Below are 11,895 nucleotides of genomic sequence, written 5' to 3'. Positions count from 1 at the left end.
TAGGATTTGAACCTGTGAAGTTTATTCACATGGCGTGGGATCTGAGGAGATGAAGAGCCCCGTCAGGGTGGTTCCCCTCACTTGAGTTCACCTCTGTCCGGAAGGGAGTGCTCTGTGGCCACTGCCTGGAGAGCCCGGGACAGGTGGCCGTGAGGGAGGCTGCTCGGAGCCGGGCTCTAGAGGAGGCCTCTGGAGGGGTGGGCAGCGCAGGTGCCGGGGGGGGGACAGTGGGGGCGCCTGGCCCAGGGAAGCGGCGGCTCACTAGCTTGAGTTCCCAAAGTTGGCTCAGTAGAGGCGGTGGCAGCGGAGGGCTCAAGCAGGACAGTGACGTAAAATCTGGGGCCCCAAGCCTAGAAAAGCCACACAGAACCCCACGGGTCCAGAGGTGTCGGCTGGGGCCACGACCAAGACTGCTCCCAGCCCAGACCTGCCCTGGGACCCCACACTGAGCCTCTGCTGCCCTCCCAAACGCCACCCCCCATGTCCACGTCAGAACCCAACAGGGGTCCCGCGCCGTGCCTCAGACACAGCCAGGACTTGGTCCACCAGGCCTGCGCAGACACTGAATGAATGTCATCCTCCAGTGGCTGGACGGCCGCCAGCAGGTGCACCAGCACTGCATGGCCACTTCCCCTGGGAGGCCGCTGCTCCTCCCCTGGTCTGTCTCTTCCAACAGCTACATCAGCCTTAGAGTTGGAGGGAGGTGCTGAGGCAGTTACAGTGGAGCTGGGGTCCGTGGGAGGTGGGGTGGATGCCCCTCTCCACCAACTGGTCACAGAAGCCCTGCATTATGTCACAGCTGGTGTGTGATGGCCCAGGGACAGCCTGGATCTGAGTTCCAGTTTAGGGCGAGTATGTGAAATGTTCATGTGTGGGGTCTTTCCAAGGGTGTCCGGGTGTTTCACTGTGTGTGCCCGTGTGTGGGGGGTACATCTGTGAGTACATGGTCAGTCTAGAAGTGGCGAGCGTGAAGTCCCCCGTCAGTGCCTCCACCCTCAGAGCAGGCTGCAAGGAGACCAGAAACTTGTGGGCTCTTCTGTTTTGCCTCTGCTGTGTGGACGGATGTTGGCTAAGCTGCCTACTCAGGCCTGTTTCCCTACATGTGGACAGGGCCCTCTTCAGGTGAGGCCAGGGCCTGCCCACCCGAGGGTCCTGTGCAGCCTCTCCCACAAACTGCTTGCTGTGGGAGGGACCACTGGACTTCAGTGTCTCCTTTCTGGGCCTTGGTTTCCTCAGCTTGGAAGTGGAGCCTGTTGGGAGAGTCACATGAGTGTCTGTGTGCAGAGCTGGGGTGTAAGGCCAGCAGCTTGAGAGTGGTTGGTGGGCCGAAGCACCTGTCGGCATCCTGGGCCTGTGACTTACCCTCTGACTGGAATGGATCTTGTTGGCACCAAAGTCTTCTGCAGGGGCAGCTGATCCCTCAGTGTAGTGGTCATCTTCGTGACCTCCCAGGGCTTCAGGAACTCTACAGTAGGTTCCGTCAGCCAAGAGAACCTGCAATGGGCACTTGGCATCTTTAGTGAGCCTGCAGCCACCAGCCATATGAATAGCTCTCCTCATCTGGAACTTTCTACTTGTCAGGCCTCATTCTAAGTGCTTTATCAACATTAACCCGTATGTCAACTCACAACCATTTATAGATGAGGAAATTAAGGCACAGAGAGGTCAAGTGACTTGCCCAACACAACTAGGAAGCCCTCCAAAGTTGCTACATTTTTTTTTTTTTTTTTTTTTTTTTGGGTCAGGACCTATCAGTGCATTGATGGTGGGATCCAGGACACAGCCTGGCCACACAGAACATTTAGTAACTGCCACTGGTCGGGGCCCCAGAGCTGCCCAGTCTGGGGGTCTCTACTGATTCCCAAGTGCCCTAGGGCTTTACACACTACACCCCACCCCAGTCTGACCCCATCACACCTTTGGCAGGGGTAGGTGTTCATGAATGTGCTTCTCAGGTTGTTCCCACGAGGCCACTGACTCAGAGGGAAAGAGCCGGCTGCGGCTCTGGGATGGCCCCAGGTGTCCCGGCCACCTATCTAGAGGCCCTCAGCTCTGATTGGGATGGGGGCGGGATGCAGATGAACCCCAGACTGTCACAGAGCTGCTCAGGGAACTCCCTGTGGATGAGAAACCTCATCCCAGGTCCACACTATACGCCCCTGGAATGCGCTTTGGCATGGCCTCAGGGGAGGCAGGACTTGGCCCTAGGGGCCTCGGAGTCTAGTACCTGTATGGAAACTTCCTGGCAAATTTTTCCTGGGCCTTCTTTCTACTCTTCTTGTACCGGGGGCACTTCTTGGGGTTCTTCGAGTTCATCACGGAAGGAGGTTAAGCTGTGGCACACTTTTCAGCCATGGCTGGAAGACAAGAGGAGGCCTGTCAGAGTGGGGAAGGGGATGGGAGCAGCCAGGCTGGACCTGGACCAGGCACTCGGCTTCCCCTCGGGATTGCGAAGGGGACAGAGAATGGGGCCCCTGCCTGCCCCTCAGGACTGAGTGAGGGCTGGGTCCTGCTGGCCCATCGCCCATGCCCAGCCTCACCACACTGTACCAGTCATACATGCTCTCACGTGTGAGTGTGTGTGTGGGTGTGTCTGTGAAATTTTATGTGTACAGCTTTGTGTAACCACCACCTGGGATGGTTCTTAACTAAACAGCCCATCCCAAACTCTGGCAACCACGAATCTGTGTTCGTCTCTATACTGATGTGACTTTACAAGTGTTATACCAATGGAACCACGCAGGAGGTATCTGGCTTCTTTCTCTCAGCATAAAGTCCCTCAGGAACCAGCCCGGTTGTGCGTATCAGCAGGTGGTTATTCTTTCAGTGCTGAGTAGGATTCTATGGGATGGATGTGCCATGCTTTGTTTAATCCTCAACTGTTGCCATGCTTTGTTCAATCTACATCTGGGTAGTTCCTGGTATGGGGCTATTATGAATAAAGCTGCTATGAATATTCATGTGCAAGTTTGCGCATGAAAATAAGTCTTTGTTTCTCTGGACTATATAAGGGTGCAGTTGCTGTGGCTTATGATAAGTCCATTTTTAGTTTTAAAATGAGCCACCAGCGGAGCAAGATGGCGGAGGAGTAGGAGACTTGGATTTCGTCTGGTCTCAGGAATTCAGCTGAATAGGGATCAAACCATTCTGAACACCTACGAACTCAACAGGAGATCGAAGAAGAGAGTAGCAACAACTCTCTGAAAAGAGAAACTACCACTTACTGGAAGGTAGGACGTGCAGAGAAGTGAATCGAGGTGATATTTGGGAGGATAAATGGCGGGGGAGGGGGCCTCCGTCGGCCGCTTGTGGCAAGTGATAGAGCCGCGGAGCACAAAATCGGAACTTTTAGAAGCCGGCTCCGCTGAGGGACGTCACTCCAGTGGCTAAGCGGGGGGTGGAACCCTCGCGGGACAGTGTGGTCTCAGGACCCTCGGGGTCACAGAAAGACCGGGGGTGCCTGAGTGCGGCAGAGCTCCCAGGTATCGGAGCGGGGAAGCCGGCTGCAGAGACGGAGCCGAGGCATGGGCTCTCAGCTCGGGGTTGCCATAAACTGTGCTCCGCGGCCCAGTCGGGCCACTGCTCCTCCAGCAGGGATCCAACAAACGGCAGATCTGGGGAGACTCCCCTTCCTCCCCCCGGAGGAGCGGCGCGGGAGCGCACCGCAGGGATCTGCTGGGTTTGGAGACTTCACACGGGGTCGGGAGCCAGAGATAGAAACGCTCGGTCACAGGCCGGGTGAGCACGGAGTGCGGCCGGAGACCGGGGAGACGGGAGTGACTGCTTTTCTCTGGGGGCACACTGAGGAGCAGGGCCCCGAGTTCTCAGCTCCTCTTGGTGGAGATTGGGAGGCCATCATTTTCACTCTTGTCCTCCAAAGCTGTACCGAGAGCTTGCAGGGAACAAAAGCTCCTGAGAGCAAACCGGAGCAGATTACTTAGCCCGGACGGACAAGGGCGGGGCAATTCCCCCTCCGGCAAAGACATTTGGAAACCACGGCAACAGGCCCCTCCCCCAGAAGATCAGCACGATCGGCCCGCAAGCCAAGACCAAGTTTACCGATCAAGGAGAACGGGAGAACTCCAGCGCTAGGGGAATACTGCACATAGAATTCATGGTTTTTTTTTACCATGATTCATCAGTTTTTCAAAGTTAATTTTTTTAACTTTTTTTTTGAATTTTTCTTTTTCCCTTTTTCAACCAACATCTTATCAATCCCTTTTTTCAGAAAAACATTTTTTATTTTTCATTTTTAGAGTCATATTTTATCCCTTCATAGTAGTTACCCTTATTTTGGGCATATATATATAAGTTGTTCTCTCTTTAAAATTTTGAGATACAGTTTCTTCTAACAGATGAAAATATACCCTAAATCACTAGTGTATGGCTTTGCTCTAGTCTCCTGCCTGATAACATTCTCTCCCTTTTTCTTTTCTTTTTTTTTTAAATCTTCTTTCTTTTTCCAAACAAATTCTTATCTTATCAATTCCTTTTATAAATTCTTTTATAATTTTCATCTTTATAGTCATCTTCCATCCCTTCATTGTATCAACCCTTATTTTCTATATATATAAGTCTTTCTTCCTTTAAAATTTTAGGAGGCACTTTCTCCTAACAGACCAAAATATGCCCAAAATCTCGTGTGTGGCACTGATCTATGCACTAGCCTGATCATATCTGATCATATTCTGTTTTTTTGTTTTGTTCTGTTTTTGTTTGTTTTTATCTTTTTCTTTTTCTCTCTCTCTCTTTCTTTTTTCTTTCTTTCCCTTTCTTTCCCCCTGGTTTCAGGTCTTTTCTGATTTGTATAGAGTATATTTGCTGCGGACGTTGTTAACCTGTTAGCATTTTGTTCTCTCATTTATCTATTCTCCTCTGGACAAAATGACAAGATGAAAAAAATCACCTCAGCAAAAAGAACAAGAGGTAGTACCGTCAGCCAGGGACCTACTCAATACAGACATTAGTACGATATCGGACCTAGAGTTCAGAATCATGACTTTAAATATACTAGCTGGGCTTGAAAAAAGCGTGGAAGTTATTAGAGAAACCCTTTCTGGAGAAATAACTAAAATCTAGCCAAGTCGAAATCAAAAAGGCTATTAATGAGGTGCAATCAAAAATGGGGGCACTAACTGCTAGGATAAATGAGGCAGAAGGGAGAATCAGCGATATAGAAGACCAAATGATGGAAAATAAAAAGGCTGAGAAAAAGAGAGAGAAACAACGACAGGATCACGAGGGCAAAATTCGAGAGATAAGTGATACGATAAGACAAAACAACATTAGAATAATTGGGATCCCAGAAGAAGAAGAAAGAGAGAGAGGGGCAGAAGGTATATTGGAGCAAATTACAGCAGAGAACCTCCCTAATTGGAGGAAGGAAACAGGCATCAAAATCCAGGAGGCACAGAGAACCCCTCTCAAAATCAATAAAAATAGGTCAACACCCCGACATCTAATAGTAAAACTTACGAGTCTCAGAGACAAAGAGAAAATCCTGAAAGCAGCTCGGGAGAAGAGATATGTAACCTACAATGGTAGAAACATTAGATTGGCAACAGACCTATCCACAGAGACCTGGCAGGCCAGAAAGGACTGGCAAGATATCTTCAGAGCACTAAACGAGAAAAATATGCAGCCAAGAATACTATATCCAGCTAGGCTGTCATTGAAAATAGAAGGAGAGATCAAAAGCTTCCAGGACAAACAAAACTAAAGGAATTGGCAAACATGAAACCAGCCCTACAAGAAATATTGAAAGGGGTCCTCTAAGCAAAGAGAGAGCCTAAAAGCAGCATAGGTCAGAAAGGAACACAGACAATATACAGTCACAGTCACCTTACAGGCAATACAATGGCACTAAATTCATACCTTTCAATAGTTACCCTGAATGTAAATGGGCTAAAGGCCCCAATCAAAAGACACAGGCTATCAGATTGGATTAAAAACAAGACCCATCAATATGCTGTCTGCAAGAGACTCATTTTAGACCCAAAGACACCCCAATATTGAAAGTGAGGGGGTGGAAAACTATTTACCATGCTAATGGACACCAAAAGAAAGCTGGGGTGGCAATCCTTATATCAGACAAATTAGATTTTAAAACAAAGACTATAATAAGAGATGAAGAAGGACACTATATCCTACTTAAAGGGTCTATCCAACAAGAAGATCTAACAATTGTAAATATCTATGTCCCGAACATGGGAGCAGCCAATTATATAAGGCAACTAATAACAAAAGCAAAGAAACACATTGACAACAATACAATAATAGTGGGGGACTTTAACACCCCCTTGACTGAAATGGACAGATCATCTAAGCAAAAGATCAATAAGGAAATAAAGACTTTAAATGAAGCACTGGACCAAATGGACTTCACAGATATATTCAGAACATTCCATCCCAAAACAATGGAATACACATTCTTCTCTAGTGCCCATGGAACATTCTCCAGAATTCATCACATCCTAGGCCACAAATCAGGTCTCAACTGGTACCAAAAGATTGGGATTATTCCCTGCATATTTTCAGACCACAATGCTTTGAAACTAGAACTCAATCACAAGAGGAAAGTTGGAAAGAACTCAAATCCATGGAGGCTAAAGAGCATCCTACTAAGGAATGAATGGGTAAACCAGGAAATTAAAGAAGAATTAAACAAATTCATGGCAACCAATGAAAATGAAAACACAACTGTTCAAAATCTTTGGGATACAGCAAAGGCAGTCCTGAGAGGAAAGTATATAGCAATACAAGCCTTTCTCAAGAAACAAGAAAGGTCTCAAATACACAACCTAACCCTACACCTAAAGGAGCTAGAGAAAGAACAGCAAATAAAGCCTAAACCCAGCAGGAGAAGAGAAATGATAACGATCAGAGCAGAAATCAATGAAATAGAAACCAAAAGAACAGTAGAACAGATCAACAAAACTAGGAGCTGGTTCTTTGAAAGAATTAACAAGATTGATAAACCCCTGGCCAGACTTATCAAAAAGAAAAGAGAAATGACCCAAATCAACAAAATCATGAATGAAAGAGGAGAGATCACAACCAACACCAAAGACATACAAACAATTATAAGAACATATTATGAGCAACTCTAAGCCAGCAAATTAGATAACCTGGAAGAAATGGGTGCATTCCTAGAGATGTATCAACTACCAAAATTGAACAGGAAGAAATAGAAAACCTGAACAGACCTATAACCACTAAAGAAATTGAAGCAGTCATCAAAACTCTCCCAAGAAACAAAAGCCCAGGGCCAGATGGCTTCCCAGGGGAATTCTATCAGACATTTAAAGAAGAATTAATACCTATTCTCCTGAAACTGTTCCTAAAAATAGAAATCGAAGGAAAACTTCCAAACTCATTTTATGAGGCCACCATTACCTTGATCCCCAAACCAGACAAAGACCCCATCAAAAAGGAGAATTACAGACCAATATCCTTGATGAACATGGATGCAAAAATTCTCACCAAAATACTAGCCAATAGGATCCAACAGTACATTAAAAGGATTATTCACCATGACCAAGTGGGATTTATCCCTGGGCCACAAGGTTGGTTCAACATCTGCAAATCAACCAACGTGATACAATACATTAACAAAAGAAAGAACAAGAATCATATGATCCTGTCAATAGATGCAGAAAAAGCATTTGACAAAGTACAGCATCCTTTCTTGATCAAAGCTCTTCAGAGTATAGGGATAGAGGGTACCTACCTCAATATCATAAAAGCCATCTATGAAAAACCTACAGCGAATATCATTCTCAATGGGGAAAAGCTGAGAGCTTTTCCCCTAAGGTCAGGAACGCGGCAGGGATGTCCACTCTCACCACTGCTATTCAACATAGTATTAGAAGTCCTAGCCACAGCAATCAGACCACAAAAGGAAATCAAAGGCATCCAAATCGGCAAAGAGGAAGTCAAATTCTCACTCTTTGCAGATGATATAATACTTTATGTGGAAAACCCAAAAGACTCCACCCCAAAACTGCTAGAACACATACAGGAATTCAGTAAAGTAGCAGGATATAAAATCAATACACAGAAATCAGTGACATTCCTATATACCAACAACAAGACAGAAGAGAGACAAATCAAGGAGTCGATGCCATTTACAATTGCATAAAGCCATAAGATACCTAGGAATAAATTTAACCAAAGAGGCAAAGGATCTGTACTCAGAAAACTATAAAATACTCATGAAAGAAATTGAGGAAGACACAAAGAAATGGAAAAATGTTCCATGCTCATGGATTGAAAGAACAAACATTGTGAAGATGTCAATGCTTCCTAGAGCAATCTACACATTCAATGCAATCCCCATCCACTTTTTTCAAAGAAATGGAACAAATAATCCTAAAATTTGTATGGAACCAGAAGAGACCCTGAATAGCCAGAGGAATAATGAAAAAGAAAAGCAAAGCTGGTGGCATCACAATTCTGGACTTCCAGCTCTATTACAAAGCTGTCATCATCAAGACAGTTTGGTACTGGCACAAAAACAGACACATAGATCAATGGAACAGAATACAGAGCCCAGAAATGGACCCTCAACTCTATGGTCAACTAATCTCCGACAAAGGAGGAAAGAATGTCCAATGGCAAAAAGACAGTCTCTTCAACAAATGGCATTGGGAAAATTGGACAGCCACATGCAGAAGAATGAAACTGGACCATTTCCTTACACCACACACAAAAATAGACTCCAAATGGTTGAAAGACCTAAACGTGAGACAGGAGTCCATCAAAATCCTAAAGGAGAACACAGGCAGCAACCTCTTCGACCTCAGCCGCAGCAACTTCTTCCTAGAAACATCGCCAAAGGCAAGGGAAGCAAGGGCAAAAATGAGCTATTGGGATTGCATCAAGATAAAAAGCTTTTGCACAGCAAAAGAAACAGTCCACAAAACCAAAAGACAACCGACAGAATGGGAGAAAATATTTGCAAATGACATATCAGAAAGAGGGCTAGTATCCAAAATCTCTAAAGAACTTACCAACTCAACACCCAAAGAACAAATAATCCAATCAAGAAGTGGGCAGAAGACATGAACAGACATTTTTCCAAAGAAGACATCCAAATGGCCAACAGACACATGAAAAAGTGCTCAACATCGCTCGGCATCAGGGAAATCCAAATCAAAACCTCAATGAGATACCACCTCACACCCGTCAGAATGGCTAAAATTAACAAGTCAGGAAACGACAGATGTTGGCGGGGATGCGGAGAAAGGGGAACCCTCCTACACTGTTGGTGGGAATGCAAGCTGGTGCAGCCACTCTGGAAAACAGTATGGAGGTTCCTCAAACAGTTGAAAATAGAGCTACCGTTCGATCCAGCAATTGCACTACTGGGTATTTACCACAAAGATACAAATGTAGGGATCCGAAGGGGTACGTGCACCCCAATGTTTATAGCAGCAATGTCCACAATAGCTAAACTGTGGAAAGAGCCAAGGTGTCCATCGACAGATGAATGGATAAAGAAGAAGTGGTATATATACACAATGGAATATTATGCAGCCATCAAAAGGAATGAGATCTTGCCATTTGCAATGACGTGGATGGAACTGGAGGGTGTTATGCTGAGTGAAATAAGTCAATCAGAGAAAGACATGTATCATATGACTTCACTGATATGAGGAATTCTTAATCTCAGGAAACAAACTGAGGGTTTCTGGAGTGGTGGGGGGTGGGAGGGATGGGGTGCTGGGCGATAGACATTGGGGAGGGTATGTGCTATGGTGAGTGCTGTGAATTGTGCAAGACTGTTGAATCACAGATCTGTACTTCTGAAACATATAATGCAATGTATGTTAAGAAAAAAAAAAAAGAAGAAGATAGCAGGAGGGGAAGAATGAAGGGGAGTAAGTCAGAAGGGGATACGAACCATGAGAGACGATGGACTCTGAAAACAAACTGAGGGTTCTAGAGGGGAGGGGGGTGGGGGGATGGGTTAGCCTGGTGATGGGTATTAAAGAGGGCACATTCTGCGTGGAGCACTGAGTGTTATGCACAAACAATGAATCATGGAACACTACATCAAAAACTAATGATGTAATGTATGGTGATTAACATAACAATAAAAAATTTAAAAAAAAATAAAAGGAGCCACCAAACGACCTTCCAGAAGAGCTGTACTATTTTCCATGCCCACCAGCAGTACACGAGTGACTGTCTTTTTAAAGCTCCTGGTGCAGATGAAGGTAGGTCAGGGCAGAGAACAGCAGGGGTTAAGGACTGATGGATGGTGTTTCCTTTGCCATCAAATCGCGCAACCGTTGCCTGCCAATGGCTGTGGTCATATGCCTTCACTGTGGTCAAACCAGCCATCGTATTGTGAACATGTGACCTCAGAGCCCGTTGTTACAGTGCCAGCCTCCTGCCAGAAATGCCAGCAGCCCTGGCTTGTGGCCTGGCCCCTCAGACCCACCAGGAAGTCTTCCCGACCTTCCACATACTTGCCCACCCAGCGAAGAGCTTTGTTCAAAGTGCAGCTTCTCTACACCAGTGCTGGCCAGTGGGGGCCTCCGTGGCCTCTGACCCCAGACCGCGACTGTTATAAGGACACTGGGGTCCCTTTCATGGGCCTGGGCCCACAGCCTCCACTGTCATGTAAACCCGGGCAGGTCACTATACCCTGGCCCTCCTCCTCCTGCTGAAAAGCCAGGTGAGGGCCCTGGTCCAGGATGGGGGCCTGTTTCACAGTGGGAGGCACGGGCTCTGGGCTCAGCCAAGTGTCTGCTAAGCTCCATGTGTGACCTCATTTAATGTTCTCCACCTGACAGAGAACAGTTGATGGTCACCCCCGTTTTTCCAGGGAAGGAAACTGAGGCTCTGAAAGGTTAGGTGCTTTGCCTACATCCTGACCCACCTGGTGAGTAGGGGACGAGGTGGGGTCCAGAGTGCCATCTGAGCTCTACAGCCTCAAACAGTCCCAAACGGGGCTGGGAGAGGTGACTATACCAGCCATTGACCTGAGGAAGTGGCACCACTACAGGAACCCAGCGGTCTGGAGGAGGCAGAGGAAGGGACACCCCTCAGGCCCACCCCATACCTACCCGCAGACCCCCTAAGTTGTCAGCGTGACCCTGCAAACTGACACAGCTGAATCTCCCTCCCTCGGGCAGAAGGGCCACTGCAGAGGCCAGGGCAGGACTCTGACACCATGGCCATCTGTCCCTGGCGCCATCTTGCTCCTGCTTCCCTAGCTGATCTGGGACTGTCCTTCCCAGCCACCTAGGCTGCCTCCCTAAATCCTAGTAGTGACAATGATGGGGGCTTGGCTCAGGGTGCCCTGGCAGTGTCGGGAAGACACCAGGTATGAGAGCTGCTATGCCCCTTGACCCCCCAAGACTGGTTCCCCCTGGCTACAACACTCTCTTGGTTCAGTGACATAGAGAGGCACAAGCCTGGGTACACAGAGCCTCCAGCCAGAAAGGAGTGGGTGAGTGGACCATCTAAGCTGCAGGCTACTCACAGGCTCGCTTATGTGATGCCAGAAGGGTGGAAGCTGGCCATGGCCCTAGCTACCATGCTATCACAGGAGCACTGGCCCTGGGGCCCCAGCAGTCCAGGCCCACAGGGTCATTGCGACATCAGAAGCCCTTGAAGTCACAATCAATGACACTGCAGTTGCTGAACCATGTGGCTCAGAAGCTGGCCTGAAGCCCCTCTAGCCCAGAGTGGCTATAGAGATGGCAGCGAGTAAGCCAGGGCTTGCTGGCATTCCCATGCTCAGCACCCTGGGTGGATCATCCACCTGAACATATTCCTTAGCAGGGATCTCTCCCATGCAGATTCTGGGGACAGAAGAGATATCCCAGAAATAGCTAAAATCTTACTTTGGTTGCAGAAAAGTTATCCTGGCTGACTCTGACC

General features: G+C 47.4%; 1 protein-coding gene across 4 annotated transcripts; it reads right to left on the bottom strand.

Annotated features, from left to right (window-relative positions):
- On the bottom strand, positions 1–11,589 carry C1H3orf22 (chromosome 1 C3orf22 homolog). Of its 4 annotated transcripts, XM_027586548.2 has the most exons (5): positions 11,495–11,554; positions 10,889–11,026; positions 2,228–2,357; positions 1,363–1,494; positions 7–350 (listed from the first exon to the last, which is right to left on the bottom strand). In XM_027586548.2, exons 3-5 carry the CDS (start codon positions 2,314–2,316, stop codon positions 26–28), a joined length of 546 nt encoding a protein of 181 aa, XP_027442349.2. In that variant the 5' UTR covers positions 2,317–2,357; positions 10,889–11,026; positions 11,495–11,554; the 3' UTR covers positions 7–25. The 4 variants fall into 4 exon arrangements, with proteins under 4 accessions (XP_027442351.2, XP_027442349.2, XP_027442348.2 ...); XM_027586550.2 differs by lacking the exon at positions 10,889–11,026 and having other exon boundaries at positions 1–125; positions 11,495–11,589; XM_027586547.2 differs by lacking the exon at positions 10,889–11,026 and having other exon boundaries at positions 11,495–11,589.
- Between the last annotated feature and the right edge of the window lie 306 nt (positions 11,590–11,895).

Source organism: Zalophus californianus, chromosome 1 (genome assembly GCF_009762305.2).
Source record: "Zalophus californianus isolate mZalCal1 chromosome 1, mZalCal1.pri.v2, whole genome shotgun sequence".
In the NCBI taxonomy this organism is placed as follows: Eukaryota; Metazoa; Chordata; class Mammalia; order Carnivora; family Otariidae; genus Zalophus; species Zalophus californianus.
This window is presented reverse-complemented; position numbering and strand designations above follow the sequence as displayed.

Coding starts and splice junctions, on each gene's coding strand:
- C1H3orf22 (XM_027586547.2), bottom strand. CDS start 2,316: ATGAACTCGAAGAACCCCAAGAAGTGCCCCCGGTACAAGAAGAGTAGA. Junction 1,495..2,227: donor GCCAGGAAGTTTCCATACAG/GTACTAGACTCC, acceptor TGCCCATTGCAG/GTTCTCTTGGCTGACGGAAC. Junction 351..1,362: donor AGATCCATTCCAGTCAGAGG/GTAAGTCACAGG, acceptor TGGCTTTTCTAG/GCTTGGGGCCCCAGATTTTA.